Consider the following 22549-nt stretch of genomic DNA (forward strand, 5'->3'; position numbering starts at 1 on the left):
GCTTCGTTCCTGGTGAATTCGCTCTGGTAGCTTTATTCGCCTTCCCTCCATAGAGGAATAATGACTTCCGTCGCTCTGGTCGCGCAGTTCGCTCTCGGTGTACACGGAGCTTAATTGCATTGCATTGCAGTTAGCTGACGCTTTCATTTATTCAAAGCGACTTACAACTATTATTTGTTCAGGGTATTGGTTACGGTCCCTGGAGCAATGTGGGGTTAGGTGCCTTGTTCAAGGGCACTTCAGCATGGATGGAGATGTAGGGAGAGGTCAGGGGGATTCGAACCGGCAACCCCTAGATTGATAGACCAACTCTTTAACCACTAGGCCACGGCTGCCCCTAAAGCAGCAGATGGAGTATGAAGTGTAATGGTGGAACATCCAGCTCCCTCAACACCTACACAACACCAATCAAAGACCATATCACTAGCAGTGTCTTTGAAGAGGAATATCACTTATCACGTACGGTGTCTTTGAAGTCTCTTAATTTGTGAGGCAGTTACATGATGTTCCACCCACTCCATTAAAAAAGCTGCTATTTACATTTCTACTAAAAAACATGTTCTTTACATTTCTACTAAATGCATGATGATGGAAACGGTTCTGTTTCCCAGGAGCTGTTGGAAGACTGCATGCTGTGTTAGTGTGTAGGAGCATTCATGCCTAGCAGGCAGTGTGTACGTGTGTGTGTGTGTGTGTGTGTGTGTGTGTGTGTGTGTGTGTGTGTGTGTGTGTGTGTGTGTGTGTGTGTGTGTGTGTGTATGTCTGTGTGTGTGTGTGTGTGTGTGTGCGTGTGCGCACATTTGTCAGTGTGTGTGTGTGTGTGTGAGTGGTGGCGTGTGCCGCACAGCTAACCTTAAGTATTCTTGAATGCTCTCAATCAAACTGCTATTCCGACCAGCGGTAACCAAGGCAACAGACCACATCTTTCATCGTCTGTTTTTCTAGAATGCAAGAGATTGGAGACTTCAGTCTGCACACAAAACCTCAAAGAGGACAGAGAAAAGGGGAGTGTGTGTATGTGTATGTGTGTGTATGTGCGTGTGTGTGTGTGTGTGTGTGTGTGTGTGTGTGTGTGTGTGTGTGTGTGTGTGTGTGTGTGTGTGTGTGTGTGTGTGTGTGTGTGTGTGCGTCAGGGATGGAAATAAGCACCTGTCCACCTGCCAATGACGGGTCATTTTCAGTGGTGATTGGTAAATGTTTCAACCCACCAGTCACTTTGACTGTTAAAGTGGAAATGAAGCACTGACAACTATTATCATTTTTTGGCGGCTTATTTATTTTCATAAACGAATGGATGTTCGTTGGACTGCACTTTTAAGTAGTTTTGCTGAAAAATGACATGTTATTACCGAGTTTCGCCACAAGGGCGCAGCCATGTTCGCCGCCTACGTAACGCGAATGGTGGACGTTGGTGGCTAATGTAACCTTCCATTCACTTAACGTTAGCGTGTGCTAACTACAGCGCTAACTGACTCTAATCGTGGCAGTAAAATTGAAGAAGGACGAGGGGTTCATTTTACATTGTCCCTGGGTCTTCTATGTTATAGACCTACTATCAGATGAAAGAGAAATGCCAAGTGTCATTATCACTTTGTGTCAAAAAGCCTTTGCTACGAGCATGGTGGGATAGCTGCAGCCATCCACCCATTGCATCCACCATAGGACAGGAGTCAGGACTGTGGGGCTGCTCGCTCTCATAGGTTTGTAGTGACAGACCGTCACCAATAACATATTTTTTCTGCATTGTTGGACGCTAATCTGAAAGCACATGTCGTTAAGTTGGCTATGTGGTCCAATACAGTAAAAGAAAATAACTTGCAAAATTGGCGGAAGTTTGGAAAGCTTTGTGAAGGGAAGGGACGCAGCCTGTGTGTGTGTGTGGCTATCCCATCCCCTCTCTCGCTCTCGGAGTTGGAGGAGCTTTGGGGATTGGAAGTTGATGCCACGGGAAATGAGTACACACATTAAACTGCTTATTAAAGTAGCTGCATCTATTGTATTAAACTATTTTGTTATAAAAGCCGCGAATGCATCCTCAAACTGGCTGGATTGGATTTGACTGGATAACACCGATAAACGTGGGCACGTGAAGTAAAATTAATTCAGGTGCTTGGAAAATGTTGGCGAAATCATCGGAAGATGAAGGTAGGGAACTGCAACATTGCACGATTATGAAAGTGATCATGTTGGCTCATGCCAAAATTTGTTAGCGACTTGTCACCTTAGCAAAAAAGCTGCTTGTTTACCTGTAGTTCATGTGATGGGATGTCTTGTCTACCTTCATGCCTCATATTTGTTCTGTCCCACCCAAACACGCATTCTTGCTTCATTTGGGGTTAAGCAATAAGCTAATGATCAGCCACGCAAGGCCCAAATGTTTAATTCACTACTATCATAACAGCATTAGAATAGGACACTACCATTCGCGTGACGTCACCCGCTGTTGGCTGGAAACGTTAACAGAAACGTTACGTGTTTGTGCTTTATTTTTTTTATTAACCACTTAAATTTCAGACTTCAAAAAAAATATATTTGCTGGCTTATCTTACTGGTGTTATAGACCCCTATATTAGGTCACTGCTTCATTTCGTCTTTAAAAACAGTGAGTGACAGGTAGATTTTGAAATCTACCTGCCATAGTGACTGGTGGGGAAAAACTTGAATTCCACCCCTGGTGTGTGTGTGTGTGTGTGCGTGCGTGCCTGTGTGTGTCCGTGTGTTGGAGGTCAGAAGAATATCCTTTTTGAAGTGTGTACAGATATTTCTAAAGCACAAAAGCCACACGCTGTGCACTTGTGTGCCAACACCTCAAAAGAGGAGCAAAGAAAAGAAACAGTTTGTTGATGGCAGCTATTTTACTAGTGGAAAATGCCACTGTACTGAAGCATGTCCAGCTATTTTACTAGTGGAAAATGCCACTGTACTGAAGCATGTCCAGATATTTTATAGAGGACAATGCCACAGAAATCCTCTTCCCAACCACCACAAAACTCCATAAGGTCTGGATATGCTGTGGTGCTTTCTTAAGGGAACATTACATGCTATTGATACGCTGTGCTAAAGGAAACGTAGATGGCGTAGAAGCCTATATTGCTGTTTAATTTACAAAGTATGGAAAATACAGTAGCTTTGCACTATACCTTCACAGACATACAAACAGTAATGCAGCCATATACAGCACACAGTTTGGCTAAGTTGAATTGATCATTTGCATCATAAATGTAATTAAAATTAAAATGATAATGAGTCGGAGCACATGGTGGCGGGTACACAGCTCATCAGATACCACTGGAGGCAGCTCTATTGTGGGGAGGAGCTGTGGTGCTGACTTGCACAGTATTGTAGACTTATAGCCACCACACACATGGAGTATTGTGGAATTATAATAAACACACATGGAGTATTGTGGAATAATAAACACACACATGGAGTATTGTAGACTTATAGCCACCACACACATGGAGTATTGTGGAATTATAATAAACACACATGGAGTATAGTGGAATTATAATAAACACACATGGAGTATAGTGGAATTATAATAAACACACATGGAGTATCGTGGAGGACTTATAACCACCACACATGCACATGGAGTATCGTGGAGGACTTAAAACCACCACGCATGCACATGGAGTATCGTGGAGGACTTATAACCACCACGCATGCACATGGAGTATCGTGGAGGACTTATAACCACCACACGTGCACATGGAGTATCGTGCAGGATTCAGAGCAGAGTGCTGCTGGACCCTATGGGAGATAAAATCCAGATGAAATCACCATTAACTGCTGGTGTTGGTCGTAACCTCTGAAGACCACATCGGCCAGATAAAATCACCATTAACTCCGTTGGTGTTGGTCGTAACCTCTGAAGACCACATCGGCCAGATGAAATCACCATTAACTGCTGGTGTTGGTCGTAACCTCTGAAGACCATATAGGCCAGATAAAATCACTGTTACCTCCGTTGGTGTTGGGCGTAACCTCTGAAGACCACATCGGCCAGATAAAATCACCATTACCTCTCAACAGAACACTAAATGTGTGTTTAAGATTTCTCTCAAACTCCCCGGTGCCAGCAGCACAAGAGCCCTAAGGGGGGATGCTAGACTTATTCATTAGACACCCCCCAAGGGGGGAGATAAGCTGGGAAGCAGTGCTACTGCCTCGTAAACATGGCTGGCTGGGCTTGGTGGAGGCGGTATTACAACACATTAGCCATGCGCCACCACCCCTCACCGAGAGTGCAGCCACTGCTGCCAATAGTTCATTATCGTCTCGCTGAGCTCACAGGTACATTACTAGCACATTACTAACACGCTGCTGTGAAGACTCATCTCGCTCACAGGTACATTACTAGCACATTACTAACACGCTGCTGTGGAGACTCATCTTGCTCACAGGTACATTACTAGCACATTTGTCCCCCTGTGCAGGGTCTAACACGCTGCCGTGGAGACTAATGGTCTGGACTCTCCTTACTGTGCAGATTAATGACATTATGGCCACAGGATGGTGTACAGGCTACCGTTGAACTAGTAATTAGATATGATGTCATATGGCCACAGGATGCATCGCGCTGCAGGGCAACACCCGATATCAGCTCCCTGACACAGGGGATTTCTCACATACCATGACATCATAGGCTACTGTATAACAGTAATTAGGGTACCCATGACATCATAGGCTACTGTATAACAGTAATTAGGATACCCATAACATCATAGGCTACTGTATTACAGTAATTAGTAGATACCCATGACATCATAGGCTGCTGTATAACAGTAATTAGCAATCATTAGGATACCCATGACATCATAGGCTACTGTACTGTCTGAAGATTCTATGCTCGTCTAACTTACATGCGTCCAAGACGGTTGACTGGTTCCACACAATTAATAGTCACCCCATCAGCCAATCAGAAAAAATAATAACATTTTCAAAGGCAGATAAGTACAGTAGCTATGAGATATGAACTAGGCTTTGGCCAATCCGTATCGTAGTCAGAGGTGTCAAAACTCGAGTCAGCTGATCGCAAGACAAGTAGCCTACACATATCTACTTTTTACTCAAATGAGTTTGTTGGAAGAAAACTGTGTTTCTTTACAGCCAGGCTCAAACTACACAACTATCGACCCGATTCTCGGCCGAAAAACGACAATCGGTGGAACATTACCCCTCAGGACCATCGCAAGCGATTGTCGGGCAAAATTTCCTCGTCATGTGCAACGTTCTAAGAGCTCAAAGAGTCATCGATTGCAAATCGTAGAAAACCAAACATTGTTTGATATTTGCAACTCGAAATAGAACGTTGGACATTGTCTTGGGTGTTTATAATCATGGATAAGATTGACAGTGATTCTCTTTATGTGTGCAGCGCACCACAACATCAAAATCGGACACAAAATCGGGAGGGGTGTAGTTAGAGCCTAGATTTATCAGTTCTGCTTCACCTCTGGTAGCTGTATATTATATTGTGAGTCCAAGGACAACACCTGATAGCCATAGCGGTTCACAACCTCAGGGGACATCTCAGGTCTCCATGACGATACCACTCTGTTCTGTCTCAGGTATCCATGACGACACCACTCTGTTCTGTACAACTCAAGACATGCCTGCACGTCCTGTGGCGGTGTACCGTAACTACGGCAACATGTGCTATGGCCACAGCAACCTCATATTCTATCAGGCATTCCGTAAGGATGGCCAATGAGGAGTAGTGTTGCACGGAGGAAGAGAAGCGAGGACACAGGACATGATAAATAATACACAATCAATACTGCTGTCTTTATTTCATGGAACCTGAAGGACACACAGAGAGAGAGAGAGAGAGAGAGAGAGAGAGAGAGAGAGAGAGAGACTGCACACCTCCGCCAAATGTCCTTCCTGTTACTGCTGAAATCATTAGCTACAGTAATATGAAACATCACATACAAAAGGGCTATTGCCGGGGGAGCTGTTGTGTAGCATGCCAAGCCCCCCACATTGGGCTTGCATGTCCTTGGGGACCCGGGTTCGAGCCCAGCCTAGCTCATGTCCCCAACCATGCCCTCATCTCTCTGGCCCACTGATTTCTGCTCATAATCTCTACGGTCCTGTCATCAATAAAGGCACCAAAGGCACATACAATTATATTTTTAAAAAACGTCCTCACCATTTTCATATCTGCATATTTTCCTACATTTTCCTATATCTAGCAGTATTAATGTGTTTGTGAAAGCTTGTTATGGATTATGTGGCAGGCCTCCTTCAATTGTGAGATAAACTGATGCCCCCGCACAAATTATCAAGTCCTCCCCTGCTAAGACTCCATCATTGCCAAACTGATAAAGACTTCCTCATTGCCATCAGACCACATGGTTGCTCCTCATGACAGCTCTCTAGAACAACTGAAGGCATGACAGGAGCACTTGATTATAGTAAGTAAACACAGAGAAGTGCTTTTAGTTCATTTAAATTGGCAGCAAGGGAAAGCACAGATATCACTGCACTGCCTATTTGATTTCTGCTTCCCCATTTCCAGGTGTTTCGACAGCAGGGGAGTCTGGAGCGGGTGCATATCTCTTTTGAACTCTCTCTGGCTCCACCAAACAGAGCCAATATCACCTCCGCTAACCAGGCTTCTATAGGGCACTGTCTGACTAAAATATATGCAAACGTCTTCAAACATTAGGGTAAACACACTGCAACTGCAAACTATACAGTAGGCTATATAGGCATACTACTTCAAACATTAAGGCAGACACACTGCAAACTATATACGCATAATACATCAAACATCAAGGCAGACACACTGCAAACTATATATGCATACTACTTCAAACATTAAGGCAGAAACACTGCAAACTATACAGTAGGCTATTATATAGGCATACTACTTCAAACATTAGGGTAAACACACTGCAAACTATACAGTAGGCTATATATGCATACTACTTCAAACATTAGGGTAAACACACTGCAAACTATACAGTAGGCTATATATGCATACTACTTCAAACATTAGGGTAAACACACTGCAAACTATACAGTAGGCTATATATGCATACTACTTCAAACATTAAGGCAGACACACTACAAACTATACAGTAGGCTATATATGCATACTACTTCAAACATTAGGGTAAACACACTGCAAACTATACAGTAGGCTATATATGCATACTACTTCAAACATTAAGGCAGACACACTACAAACTATACAGTAGGCTACGATATATGCAAACGTCTTCAAACATTAGGGTAAACACACTGCAAACTATATATGCATACTCTACTACTTCAAACATTAAGGCAGACACACTGCAAACTATATATGCATACTCTAGCCTACTACTTCAAACATTAAGGCGGACACACTGCAAACTATATATGCATACTCTAGCCTACTACTTCAAACATTAAGGCGGACACACTGCAAACTATATGCATACTCTACTACTTCAAACATTAAGGCGGACACAGTGCAAACTATATGCATACTCTACTACTTCAAACATTAGGGTAAACACACTGCAAACTATATGTGCATACTCTACTACTTCAAACATTAAGGCAGACACACTGCAAGGGGCAGACTGTGAGGATAAATAGACCATTTTAGGTTTATAAATGATGCATGCACATAACGCCAAGTATTGCTGTCTCCGCAATCTACCGTGCGAGGATTCATTTTACAGGCATTTTAACACCATAGGCTCAGCGTTTTAACACCTCTCTCTCTCTTCATTATGTATTCAGAGTGCACCTATGGGGCTTGGTGGAGGTCTTCCTGAGAGTTTGCATCTCTGTCTCTGTGTCCAGCTCACCATGTCATGAGATCTGGGAGTCATACCACTGATATCCTGCTTTCCCATAGCACTCCAACTGAATGCCTTGTGTGTGTGTGTGTGTGTGTGTGTGTGTGTGTGTGTGCGTGTGTGTGTGTGTGCGTGCGTGCGTGCGTGCGTGCGTGCGTGTGTGTGCAAGCGTGTGCATGTATTTTGTAGCATGTTGGCTGCAAGCCAAACAGCAGCTCGACTCCTACCTCATATCTACGTCCATATCAGCAACACACACACGTGTTTTGTGTGTGTGTGTGTGTGTGTGTGTGTGTGTGTGTGTGTGTGTGTGTGTGTGTGTGTGTACGTATGTGTGTGTGTGTGTGTGTGTGTGTGTGTGTGTGTGTGTGTGTACATATGTGTGTGTGTGTGTGTGTGTGTGTGTGTACATATGTGTGTGTGTGTGTGTGTGTGTGTGTGTGTGTGTGTGTGTGTGTGTGTGTGTGTGTGTGTGTGTGTGTGTGTGTGTGTGTGTGTGTGTGTGTGTGTGTGTGTGTGTGTGTGTGTGGTTATGTGTGCGTGCGTGTTATTTGTGAATCTGCAGGGGTTTTCTCTTATCTCTGTGTGCGTATCAGCAGGTATACGGGGCTCAGCAATAGGCAATAGGTTACTGCTGCTGCTGAATAGGCAATAGGTTACTAAATGTTACTGCTGCTGCCAGCTATTGACCCTGCTGGGAAGAGAAGAGGTGGGAGTATGGCCGTAAATGACAAAACAAACACTAGCAGAGATGCCAACCAACCAACGAAGCCAATTTTGGTCCCCTTGGACAAGTGAATCATATCGTGGGCTGCCTGCTGTGCGGCGCCTGGGGATCTGTGTGGGGGTTAGGTGCCTTGCTCAAGGGCACTTCAGCCGTGGTCCGGTCGGGCATTGAACCGGGAACCCTTGGGTTGCCAACCCAGTGCTCTAACCACTGAGCCACGGCTGCCCATCCCCTGTTCCCCTCATGCCTGTGGCCCAGTCCCATCCCCTGGTGCCCTATAGGGGGGCAATAAACAAACAAACAAAAGAAACAAACATAGTTTCCTGCCGTTGTAACTGGGTGATGCCCGCTGTAATGCCCGCAGCAGCTGGGCACATCTGCAAACTTTGGTAACACTTAACTTGATGCATGACATAACAGTGTCATAATAGTGTCAAAACAGTGTCATGACACAGTCATGGACGAGTGATAAACATTAGATGGTCAGGACATGTTGACATTGTTTGGGCGGTCTGTACTGCAGTTTGCAGACGTTTGTGTTGGTGCAGCCCATAACATGCTCACTTTACTGTTGCAGCTGAAAGCAAATAGCCAGAGGTGCAGATCCAGACTGCTAGTGAGTTTCACTGGATTTAGGAAACACACATGCATTAGTCTGTCCTTTGCTTTCAACTCATCTATCAATTATTCACAACCTGTACATACTAATATTACAGCATACAGCTACAAGGCAAGGCAAGGCAAGTTTATTTATATAGCGCATTTCATACACAGGTGCAACTCAATGTGCTTCACAAAGTTAACAAATGTAAATGAAAGGAAACAGGGAAGAAAGAAGGAAATGAATTAGAGTCAAAAAACATTTAAAACATTAAGATAAAACATAAGGTAAAAATAGTCTTAAAATAATAATATTAAAAATATTTAAAAAAAAAAATAGTCTTCAGAATTTAACTGTTCGACGACAGAGGAGTCTGGCCTCCTTTTTTTACGCAGTCTTCAGAATTTAACTGTTCGACGACAGAGGAGTCTGGCCTCCTTTTTTCCGTTTACCTGATAGAGTCTAGAATTGTCAGGGTTTTGTCTTCTCTTATTTTACCGTCTTTTCATTCAATAATTTAAGCTAGGGGAAAGCATCTGAGAACAGCTTTGTCTTGAGTCTAGATTTAAAGCTATCAATAGTGGGTGCATTTTTTACGTCATCTGGAAGCTGGTTCCAAAGCTTTGAAGCATAGAAGCTAAAGGCTGCCTCTCCACACTTTGTTTTGACTTTTGGAATCACCAGCAAATTCTTCTCTGTTGACCTTAGTGACCTGGTCGGTGCATACAGCTGAAACATATCCAGTAGATATGTGGGTCCCATTCCATTTAATGATTTAAACACAAGTAGCATTGCCTTAAAATCAATTCTGTAGCTTACTGGGAGCCAATGCAGCGATCTTAAAATTGGAGTAATGTGGTCGAACTTCCTTGTCTTTGTAAGAACCCTTGCAGCTGCATTTTGTACCAGTTGAAGCTGTTTAATGGTCTTATTGGGGAGGCCAGTAAAAAGACTGTTACAGTAATCAACTTTACTAGAAATGAAGGCATGTATTAGCTTCTCCAGATCATGTTTAGACATCAGGCCCCTAAATTTAGAGACGTTTTTTATGTGATAAAATGCAGACTTAGTAATAGCTTTCATGTGACTGTTGAAATTTAGGTCACTGTCAATGAGGACCCCAAGATTTTTAACTGTTTCCCTTGGTTTCAGTCCCTTGGTTTCAAGGATAGTAGCAATCTTTTGTCTCTCCTCTCTTTTCCCAAATATAATTACTTCAGTTTTTTGGTAACACTTTATAATAATGTTCCTTAGTAAAGACTCAGTAAATAATTAACTAATGATGAATAAAACATTAACAAATGTTTTTATTATTAACTAAGCTTTATTAATGCTTTATAAAATATCTACAAATGATATATTCAAGATCTTACACACCTTATAACAGAGTATTTTATTCATTTACAAGCAACTTGTAAATGTTCGATAAATATAGAATATTAACATAACATTTCTTAGTTATTTACAAGCATTTGTTTACATTTCCTAGTCATTTACAAACGTTTGTTAATGTTTTGTTCATCAATAGTTAATTATTTATTAAGTCTTTATAATGCTTTTTTGCATCCATTATTCTAAAGTGTTACCAGTTTTTTCTGTGTTCAGCTGGAGGAAATTGTGAGACATCCATTTGTTAATTTGGTCCATGCAATGATAGAGTGATTCAAGGGGGGTGTAGTCATTGGGGGATATAGATAAGTAGAGCTGGGTATCATCCGCATAGCTATGGTAATTTATGGAGTTATTCTCGATAATGTGTCCCAGTGGCAACATATACAGATTGAACAGTAGTGGTCCTAGAATGGAGCCCTGGGGGACCCCACAATCCAGAGACATCGTTGATGAAGTATGTCTTCCAATGGCGACAAAAAAACTTCTTTGTTGTAAGTACGATTTTAACCAGTCGATCACTATGCCCGTAAAGCCAACCCAGTGTACCAGTCTATGTAGTAGTATAGAATGATTAACTGTGTCGAAAGCTGCACTTAAATCGAGTAGCACCAAGACGGATGATTTGCCAGCATCAGAATTCAATCTTATGTCATTCATAACTTTAATAAGAGCTGTTTCAGTGCTGTGGTAGGCACGGAAACCTGATCAAGGTAGGCACGGAAACTTATCAAAATAGCTATTAGACATTAGAAAGGCAGTTAATTGGTTAAAAACAATTTTCTCTATTATTTTACCCATGAATGGTAGATTGGATATGGGCCTATAGTTGTTTAGTACCAGTGCATCCAGGTTGTTCTTTTTCAGTAGGGTTTCACAACTGCTTCTTTCAGACAGCCTGGGAATATGCCTGTTTGTAGTGAGGTGTTGATGATCTGAAGTACATCTGGTGATATTAGATGTAAGATAGATTTGAATAAGGCTGTTGGTAGAATATCTAAATCAGATGTAGAGGAGCTAAGACTTTGTACCGTTCTATTAAGAATGTCCACATCAACTAAATTAAAATTTCTCATGATGTTAGGATTTAACTTCAATGTAGCAAGTTGGTCCAAATCTTGGGTCGGTTGCACATATGTGAGTATGTTTGTACGTATTTTTTCAATTTTTTACAAGTATTTACAAATTGAACAGTGAAGGCCCTGCCATGCGTTACACTACACTGAAGGCCCTGCCATGCGTTACACTACACTGAAGGCCCTGCCATGCGTTACACACTGAAGGCCCTGCCATGCGTTACACTACAGTGAAGACCCTGCCATGCGTTACACTGAAGACCCTGCCATGCGTTACAGCCTTTATCTTAACCAGACGAACCCAGTAGACCCACTGCTGTCTATCACTGGTCCACACGTCACATTAGATACATCAGGAGATGTGTGAGTTGTGTGTGAAGTGCGCTGACAGAATAACTTCGCAGCAGGGGTGTTTGGGTTGCCTTTGAAGCCCAGCTCTCCCCCCCTCTGTATGCAGCCGAACTGGGCATGACTATAGAGGGAGAACAGAGGGGGCGGGGGGGGGGAGCCGGAGGGGTGGTGTCCCTTTTCAGAAGTCTGGCTCTTCTGAATTGCGTTTCTCCCATGATACTATGCAGTGTCTTCAGCTTGCTTGGGTTCACTTTTCTAAATTGCTTTGAATAAAAGCAGTCTGCAAAGTGCATTGTATGGTAACCAAATTGGACATGAAAGAAGTGGGAAAGAAATCCATCAGGCTTCATAGAGTGTGTGTGAGTGTGTGAGTGTGTGTGTGTGTGTGTGTGTGTGTGTGTGTGTGTGTGTGTGTGTGTGTGTGTGTGTGTGTGTGTGTGTGTGTGTGTGTGTGTGTGTGTGTGTGTGTGTGTGTGTGGAGGGAGGGTGTTGGGGGTGAGCCCAGATAGGCTGGATGGTAGATGTGGTGGAGGGGTGCTGTCTCTGCCCAGCCACAAGCTGCTGCTTTCTGCCTGCCTGCCCGCATCCCTCTCTGCCTGCCTGCCTCCCTCTCTGCCTGTCTCCCTGCCTGCCAGCCAGAATGCCTCCCTCTCTGCCTGCCTCTCCTGTCTGCCTGCCTCCCTGTCTGCCTCCCTCTCCTGCCTGCCTCCCTGTCTGCCTCTCTGTCTGCCTCCCTGTCTGCCTGCCTCTCCTGCCTGCCTCCCTGCCTGCCTGCCTGCATGTCTGCCTGCCTCTCTGTCTGCCTGCCTGTCTGCCTCTCTGCCTGCCTACCTGCCTGCTTGCCTCTGCCTGCCTCCCTCTCTGCCTGCCTCCCTGCCTGCCTGTCTGCCTCTCTGCCTGCCTACCTGCCTGCCTCCCTCTCTGCCTCCCTCTCTGCCTGCCTCCCTCTGCCTCCCTCTCTGCCTGCCTCTCTACCTGCCTCCCTCTGCCTGCCTCCCTCTCTGCCTGCCAGCCAGAATGCCTCCCTCTGCCTGCCTCTCTGCCTGCCTCTCTGCCTGCCAGCCAGAATGCCTCCCTGCCTGCCTGCCTCCCTGCCTGCCTCCCTGCCTGCCTCCCTGCCTGCCTCCCTCTCTGCCTGCCTCTCTGCCTTCCTTCCTCTCTGCCTGCCTCTCTGCCTTCCTTCCTCTCTGCCTCTCTGCCTCTCTGCCTGCCTGCCTCTCTGCCTCTCTCTGCCTGCCAGCCAGAATGCCTCTCTCTCTGCCTGCCTCCCTCTCTCTCTGCCTGCCTCTCTGTCTGCCTCCCTGCCTGCCTCCCTCTCTGCCTGCCTGCCTGCCTCCCTGCCTGCCTCTCTGCCTGCCTCTCTGCCTGCCTGCCTCCCTCTCTGCCTGCCTCCCTCTCTCTCTGCCTGCCAGCCCACCCACACTGCCTGCCTCTCTGCCTGCCTCCCTGCCTGCCTGCCTCTCTGCCTGCCTACCTGCCTGCCTCCCTCTCTGCCTGCCTCCCTCTCTGCCTGCCTGTCTGCCTGCCAGCCCACCCACACGCATCCAAGCAACATGCCTGCCAGCAAGGGCTGGACTGGGCCAACACATCAGGCCGGGCATTCTCAGCCAATACCGGCCCACCAGGAATTGAGAGAAACAATGAAGCCCATGACAACATTTTCAGTCATCTATTACGAGCTATTCTGACCCCAACAGACAAAATGAATATTTAAATCTGACTCAGAGAGGTCAGCTGTAGCGGCATGATGGCACTACATGGAGGGGAGGACGAGGCCAACATCCTCAACCGTCCTCTAGCCAACGACCCTGTATGTCTCATGGCCAATCCAGCCTCTCTGCCTGCCTGCCTGCCTGCCTGTATGTCTTATGGCCAATTCAGCCTCTCTGCCTGCCATCGCCACTGCCACCGCTGCAGAACACTACTGTCAGCTCCAGAGCCATCCTTGGCAGGATTAATGGCAGGCTACTTGGCCCAGACATGGGCACAGGACAAACTGACAAACTGACCACAGGCACCAGAATGCTGTGGGTGTTTAAGGAGTGTGCACCAGAATGCTGTATAGTGAGAGGGAGTGTCCACCAGAATGCTGTGGATGTTTAAGGAGTGTGCACCAGAATGCTGTGGGTGTTTAAGGAGTGTGCACCAGAATGCTGTGGATGTTTAAGGAGTGTCCACCAGAATGCTGTGGGTGTTTAAAGAGTGTCCACCAGAATGCTGTGGGTGTTTAAAGAGTGTCCACCAGAATGCTGTGGGTGTTTAGGGAGTGTCCACCAGAGTGCTGTGGGTGTTTAAGGAGTCTGCAGCAGAGTGCAGGGAGGACATAGATGACTCAGACATACGGTAGGGAAGGTAGAGACTTCAGGAAGTAAAGACAGCAGGAAGTAGAGACAACAGGAAGTAGAGACAACAAGAAGTAGAGACAACAGGAAGTAGAGACTTCAGGAAGTAGAGACAACAGGAAGTAGAGACAACAGGAAGTAGAGACTTCAGGAAGTAGAGACTTCAGGAAGTAGAGACTTCAGGAAGTAGAGACAACAGGAAGTAGAGACTTCAGGAAGTAGGCTGTCATGAGCTGAAAATATAATCTTGTCTTTGTCTTTGCAGGGAAATGAGGTAGGCCTAGTACATTTGTTTGGAGAAAATGTGGACTGTCGACTGGAATTCTTAATGTGTAAGCCCCCCTCCTCTCTCTCTCTACCCTGGGGCTATTAAAGAAGATATCTGTGTCTTAGTGCTATAGTGCTATTAGTTTTAACAGAAGAGCTCTATCTATGCTACCTGGGGCTATTGGGTTTAAGAGGACAGCTGTGTCTCAGTGCTATCCTGCTATTGGGTTTAAGAGGACAGCTGTGTCTCAGTTCTATATTACTGTTGGGTTTAAGAGGACAGCTGTGTCTCAGTTCTATACTGCTATTGGGTTTAAGAGGACAGCTGTGTCTCAGTTCTATACTGCTATTGGGTTTAAGAGGACAGCTGTGTCTCAGTGCTACGATATAATCTCTGGCATCGGTGGCTGGTTAACTTGTATCTTTTTCTATTGATCTTAATAGGCTACAGTGTGAAGAATGGCTCTATCACAGATCAGTTAAAAAGCTATTTCTATTACAGTCAAACATGCTCACAGCCTCTCACACCTGGAGACAAAAACACACACAAGCCACAAGCAAGCAAACAAAAAACACCAAATTGAATCTGGCTGCACTTGTTTCACTTTACTTTATATGTGAGTGGGACTTGAGGGTACAAACCCTTTTCACACAACCGCAGATAAGCAAACAAAAGCAAAGCAAACAAAGAAACAAAAAATATGCTGGTATGCAATGGAAAGTGTTGAATGTGAAATGTATGATCTGTCATTGAGGGCAGCGCAGTTCTGCAACATATCAACTGACTTCAGAGAAGTATTGTGAATGTAATATACTTCATGTTGCCCAGTCAACAACGTTATCTTTCAAGCATGTTTACCACTGTCATCAAGTTCAAGTATTCATTAAAAATTAGACGTTGGTCCTTTTCAAACATGAATAGTCTGTCATTCTCAATTACCATTCATAGAAAACTTTGACTGCAAAACTTGCTGTACTTTTGTCAGACCAGTAAATATAACTTTATTCAAATGACATACTCTAAAAACTAACATCTGCAAGACATACACCGCAACACAACTGTGATGTCGGTCAGTTAGACCATGGGAGCCAGCAGGGGCAGTGAGATGGTGAACTGTGATGCCACATTCATCTTTTGAAAATGAATGCCAGACATTACTGAGCCAGCCAGCACTGACCCAGCGCTTCTTATGAATGTGGGCTGCATGTAGCACTGACCCAGAGCTTCTTATGAATGTGGGCTGCATGTAGCACTGACCCAGAGCTTCTTATGAATATGGGGGGCTGAATAAATTAAAATGGGAACACATAGCCTACTTGTCCTCCTGTCTGCGTTGTGTTGTGCTGTGTTGGCTACCCTCTGCAAAACAGAGTTACATGCAGTGTTGCTGACCTAGCCCAGCTCCTTGTGAATATTGAATTAAAGAGGGCCATTGTGATCTCTGTGATCCACTGTTTACTCTTTGAAATACTGACCTAGCCCAACTCTTATGAATATGAACAGAGTAAATTAAAGTGGCTCGCTTGGCGTCGTTGGTCTCCCGTCTTCACCATGTTGTGTTGGACTGACCACTGTTGATGGATGACATCTGTTTTTGTCCAATGTCTTGTCTGTGTTATGGGGGAATGTGTTGCTTGGGGTAAATGTGCTTGGTAATCTGACTGTATTGTGTTTGTTTTCATGTCTTACGCACCTCTCACTAGAAGAAATTTCCCCCATGGGGGACAATAAAGCTACTACTACTGCTACTACTGCTACTACTGTTGCGTTGCACAGGCTATCAAATACAGCCTGCTAGTTAACTGTAGCAGCCTAGTGTGTAGTCCTTTCTCACATTGAAGCAGATTGGAACGATTGGGATTTCCAAGGCCAGTAAAATACTGTGAATAAAGTTCTGCTGAGGTCAGCTAGTCAGGCAGCCCAGAAAATGGCAGACCTCAATAACACTAGCCATTACATTTCTACCTTTTAAATTATTAGTAGCCTCTTGAAACCAATTATCCCAATTAACTATCCGTTTTTATTCAGAATTTATTTATAATGTTGGCAATCATGAAATCGTGGGGTGTATGGAACAGTAAGTCATCAATTGTGACATTAACCGAATCGTGAGTTGAGTGCATCTTTACAGCCCTAGCGTGTGTGTCTATTGCGTAAGCCTTGTAAGTATCCTACTGTATGTGTGAGATGGAGGGAATTATAAAAGAGTAAATGGTTCTCCATGAATGTCTTTCTGTGTGTCCCACAATGCATCTGCAGCGGTTAGGGTTGCCACATTTCAGTGGTAAAAACACATTGATGTGCGAGCACAAATCATTAATCATATGTGTTTATTTCAATGGGGTAATATGAAGCTGTACATTATAAAAAAATCGGGACAGCCCAGGAATTTACCCGGACAGACCATAAAAACCGGAACAATCCAGGAGAAACCTGAACGTATGGCAACACTAGCAGCAGTGTGTTAGCTTAGATCCATATAGTAGTATCGTATAGAGTAGTAGCAGCAGTGTGTTAGCGTTGCTCCATATAGTCAAAAATACTGAATCAAACCAAGATATCGCAAAACACGCCCACTCAATGCAAAAGCGTGTGCTCAAGTTGGGTCTCCTAAGGGGGCGTTGTCCCCTACTACTTCTTTTTTTGAGGTGTTTGCGCAAGATGTGCGCTACCGCCATCTACAGCGCTAATGGGACTTGATTTATTCTCAACCTCAGGACTCCGAAGGTCTCCTAACCGAAGGTCTCCTAAAGGGGCGTTCACCCAACATAAAGTGGATACCGGAAAAGAAACAAAATGACGCTTCTTGTTAGATCCACCTTCTTTGGTATAGAGTAGTAGCAGCAGTGTTAGCTGTTAGCTTTGCTGCTATGGCTGAATGCTCCAGTGGCCTCCGCTGACACCCCCATCCATCACGCTAACACAGATGCAGTGATTAGGAAATGCCACACAGCTGAGCTCAGGCCAAATATAATCCAGCTGATCAGCATTAATTGTGTTATTATCCGCCTCATTTACACATGTGACATTGCAACACAATAATTACATTCACCAAGATGCGCAGGACAGACATGAGGGGGGCTGGTTATCAGGGAGGTGTAGTGGAGGGTTTCCCAAATTGTGGTGCGTGCACCCCTGGGGGTGCGCGGCCTGCCATAAGGGGGTGCATGAGCTGGATAGAGCAATGGCTGATATGTGTGTTTTTATACAGAATTCATGAACATTATGTAGTTTTTAATTGTTTGGTAAATTGTAGGCTTGAAGGGTCCATCTGAAGTGTAAGTAATAACTCCTAGACTTATATAATAATAATGGCAGAAATAACGTCAGGGCTATTGGAAATGAGGATTGCCCAAAATGTGCGGCTGTGCAACATTCGCTTAGGGGGTGCGCGAACCACATTGAAATGTAAAAGGGGGTGCGCAGGGGGGAAAGTTTGGGAACCGCTGGATAGTGGAATAGACTTGCAAGACTCCACAGTAAGGTGTTATGAGTGCAAGACTCCACAGTAAGGTGTTATGACTCCACAGTAAGGTGTTATGACTCCACAGTAAGGTGTTATGACTCCACAGTAAGGTGTTATGACTCCACAGTAAGGTGTTATGACTCCACAGTAAGGTGTTATGACTCCACAGTAAGGTGTTATGACTCCACAGTAAGGTGTTATGAGTGTGTATTGACTCCACAGTAAGGTGTTATGACTCCACAGTAAGGTGTTATGAGTGTGTATTGACTCCACAGTAAGGTGTTATGACTCCACAGTAAGGTGTTATGACTCCACAGTAAGGTGTTATGACTCCACAGTAAGGTGTTATGAGTGCAAGACTCCACAGTAAGGTGTTATGACTCCACAGTAAGGTGTTATGACTCCACAGTAAGGTGTTATGACTCCACAGTAAGGTGTTATGAGTGCAATCCAAAAAGCAAATACGTCTCTGGCCTCAGTGTATAGTCATTGCCCATGGCTAAAAATAGAGCAGAAAATAAACCGCACACATGCACGCACGCACGCACGCATGCACACACACGCACGCACGCACGCACGCACGCCCACACACACACACACACACACACACACACACACACACACACACACACACACACACACACACACACACACACACACACACACACACACACACACACACACACACAAACACGCCTGTAAGCAACATGATTCAGCATCGCCTGCAGCTCTGGAGGGTTGTCAGCATGAGATTCCCCATCTATCTCTTGGCTATAGTACACATACGTATTATATTGACACAGTGGTCTCTTGGCTATAGTACACATACGTATTATATTGACACAGTGGTCTCTTGGCTATAGTTATATATTATAGTGTTGCCAGCTACAGTGGTCTCTTGGCTATAGTACACATACGTATTATAGTATTGCCAGCTACATCTCTTGGCTATAGTATACATATTACAGTATTGCCAGCTACATCTCTTGGCTATAGTATACATACGTAATATATTGTCAGCTACATCTCTTGGCTATAGTACACATACGTATTATATTCCCAGCTACAGTGGTCTCTTGGCTATAGTACACATACGTATTACAGTATTGCCAGCTACAGTGGTATCTTGGTTATATTTTACATATTACAGTATTGCCAGCTACAGTGGTCTCTTGGCTATAGTTTACATATTACAGTATTCCCAGCTACAGTGGTCTCTTGGCTATAGTATACATACGTATTACAGTATTGCCAGCTACATCTCTTGGCTATAGTATACATACGTAATATATTGTCAGCTACATCTCTTGGCTATAGTACACATACGTATTATATTGACACAGTGGTCTCTTGGCTATAGTTATATATTATAGTGTTGCCAGCTACAGTGGTAGGGTATAGTAGGCTAGTATAAATAGATACTATATAGTATTATCAGCTTTAGTGGTATGAATAGATACTATATAGTATTATCAGCTTTAGTGGTATAAATATATACCATACTATATAGTATTATCAGCTTTAGTGGTATGAATAGATACTATATAGTATTATCAGCTATAGTGGTATGAATTTGTCTCCTTTTGCCTCGTATTGATTTCTTGCTTTTCCAAGTGCTTTAGAATGCCCCTGAGAACACACATGGTACAAAAACACGCACACTCAATCTCTCTCGCTCGCACGTTCACACAAACATATTTTGTCTCTCTTGGGCAGACACAGACACACACAGATACACCCACAAGTATACAAATGTCAGCACAGGCGCATACGCTGGACCCGCAGGCAAGCACGCACGCACGCACGCACGCACGCACGCACGCACTCACCCACGCATGCATGTACACGTACATGTATGAGTATAGAGAAATAAGAAGAATGAAGAAAGAAGAGTGACACACGAAGAGAAAGACAGAGTGTGCATGCAGAGATAAATAGAGCAAGGGGGCGGGGGAGGGGGGGTAATGGACAGTCTGTATCTTACAGCTCCTTGAAATATGGTAGAAAGCGGAGCAGAGAAAGAGAAATGGAACAACAAATACCTCCACCTTGAACAATGCCGTGCAGAGAGAGAGAAAGAGAGAGAGAGCGCGATACAGAGAGTTACAGAGAGAGGCACAGAGTGTGTGTGTGTGTGTGTGTGTGTGTGTGTGTGTGTGTGTGTGTGTGTGTGTGTGTGCGTGTGTGTGTGTTAAAATGAGAGAGGTATCCAACCCATGACGATGACATGTACGGAGGTGGTGGTGGCTTTGCTTCTCGTCTGCACGTGTGTGTGTGTGTGTGTGTGTGTGTGTGTGTGCATGTGTGTGCGTGTGTGTGTGCGTGTGTGTGTGTGCCCCTTACCCATGACGATGACGTGTACGGAGGTGGTGGTGGCTTTGCTCCGCGTCTGCACTGCGCATATGTACTGGCCCTCGTCCGCAAAGTCCACGTTCTCGATCTTGATGGTGAACTCCTCCGGGCTCAGGGTCACCAGGCTCACGCGCGGGTCCACAGACCACTTGTCCTCCCCCGCGTACATGATGCTGGAGCGGTTCAACCACGCTGAGTGGGTCACCAAGTCTCCCTGAGAACAACTGTGGAGAACAGAGACATATAGAGAAGGTAACAGTATGAATCTACAGCGTGAGTGGGGAACCTTTTTCAATCGAAGGGCCACTTCAAATTCCTTCAAGGGCCGTAAAAGTCCTCCGAGGGCCGTATTATGAACACAAACCAGGATTTCCACCTGCACTTTGGGCCTATATTGAAGGCAGCCACCTTCAAAACAGACCCCACCTTCTTTAGGTCCCCTGAATATAACTTAATTGTATTGTAAATGTGTTTTCTAAGATTCCTTCACAAAATATGTCATATTTCATGTGAAGCTGAATAACATTAAAATTATATTGGGGGGCGGATAAAATGGCCTCAAGGGCCGCAAACGGCCCTTAAGACATAGTATAGGTTCCCCACCCCTGATCTACAGTATATGAGAAAGCACTCGCCCTCGCCCACAAACATGAGTGGGTCACCAAGTCTCCTTGAGAACAGCTGTGGAGAAGAGAGATATATAGAGTAGGTAAGAGTATGTATATATCAGGAACCACTTGTCCTCCCCCGCGTATATAATGCCCATGCCCAGCTACTTAGAGTGGGTCACCAAGTCTCCCTGAGAAAAGCTGAGGAGAACAGAGACATATGGAGAAGATAAGATTACTTATATACAGTATATGAGAAAGCACTCGCCCTCGCCCACATACACGAGTGGGTCACCAAGTCTCCTTGAGAACATCTGTGGAGAAGAGAGGATAATAGAGAGAAAACGCTTCGAGCACGTTCTGTATAGGCCTAAACTAGGGGTGTAAATGACAGCCTCCATGACGATACGATTCACATACTTGAATGTCCCACGATACGATACGTTTTTTCCCAATTACTTTTCCACTTATATTAAGTTATTGGGCAGGGGCCAGCGATTCGATTCTTTTCGATACTTTAGAATGCCCCACGATACGATGCGATTCGATTCAATCATCAGAATATATCGCGATATATTGATTTCGATATTATTTACACCCCTAGCCTAAACATTAGAAACCACTTGTCCTCTCCTGCATAGCCTACATGGTGCCCAACCACGCAGAGCGGGTCACCCTGAGTACTGCTGTGGAGAACAGAAGACATTAGAGGAGAGGGTAAGAGCACGTGTAGGCCTATACATTAGTAGCCACTTGTACTAATATAACCCAGTCCACAAGCTGTAAAAACGAGGACAATTGAAGCAAACGTCAGAACTCCTAGATCTCAATTCTTTGTAAATCCTCAGATGTTGGAGTCACTGTTTGATTCACAAATAACTCGGAACAGACTGTCAAATGCTCTTTTGCAACTTGCAAATAAAAGTTGCAAATCATTCAACTCCACTAGGAAAACAAACTCTGAACACACACACACATGGCAATTTATGGGCCACACTCCCACCCCCATTCCACCCAACAGGGTCAATAGTTTCCAGAAGTAGTAACCTATTGCTGAGCACTACCTGCTGATACACACACAAGCACACGCACACGCACACGCACACGCACACGCACACGCACACGCACACACACATGCACACGCACACGCACACAGATATTTTCCACCAAACACTCAAACACATGCTCACACGCACGCACGCACGCACACACACACACACACACACACACACACACACACACACACACACACACACACACACACACACACACACACACACACACACACACACACACACACACACACACACACACACACACACACTAGTAGCTCTAGTGTGTTAAATACTGCCCTACCCGGAGGAGCAGTGGGTTAAATACTTCCCTAACTGGAAGGTTGGGGGGGGGGGTGCTGGGGGGTAGAGTGGTCTGTCACAGTGTGAGTTTCCACCTCCGACAGACAAGCACGCTGCGGCAGAAACAGATTGTCAGTGGAGACTTGATATCAGCGGGTAACAGAGAAGAATAGGGGAGTTCAGACTTAGCCTGTAATTGGGAGAGAGGTCAG

General features: G+C 44.8%; 1 protein-coding gene across 1 annotated transcript in view; it reads right to left on the reverse strand.

The window, feature by feature from the left end:
- ntm (neurotrimin) overlaps nucleotides 1-22549 on the reverse strand; it is an 83669-nt gene that overhangs the window by 53087 nt on the left and 8033 nt on the right. The window contains exons 5-6 of the mRNA XM_063204151.1: nucleotides 21658-21668; nucleotides 20366-20598 (exon numbers count right to left, since the gene is read on the reverse strand). Of these exons, the coding sequence (XP_063060221.1) occupies nucleotides 20366-20598; nucleotides 21658-21668 (244 nt within the window). The remainder of the gene's footprint in view (nucleotides 1-20365; nucleotides 20599-21657; nucleotides 21669-22549) is intronic.

Source organism: Engraulis encrasicolus, chromosome 7, assembly GCF_034702125.1.
Source record: "Engraulis encrasicolus isolate BLACKSEA-1 chromosome 7, IST_EnEncr_1.0, whole genome shotgun sequence".
NCBI lineage: Eukaryota > Metazoa > Chordata > Actinopteri > Clupeiformes > Engraulidae > Engraulis > Engraulis encrasicolus.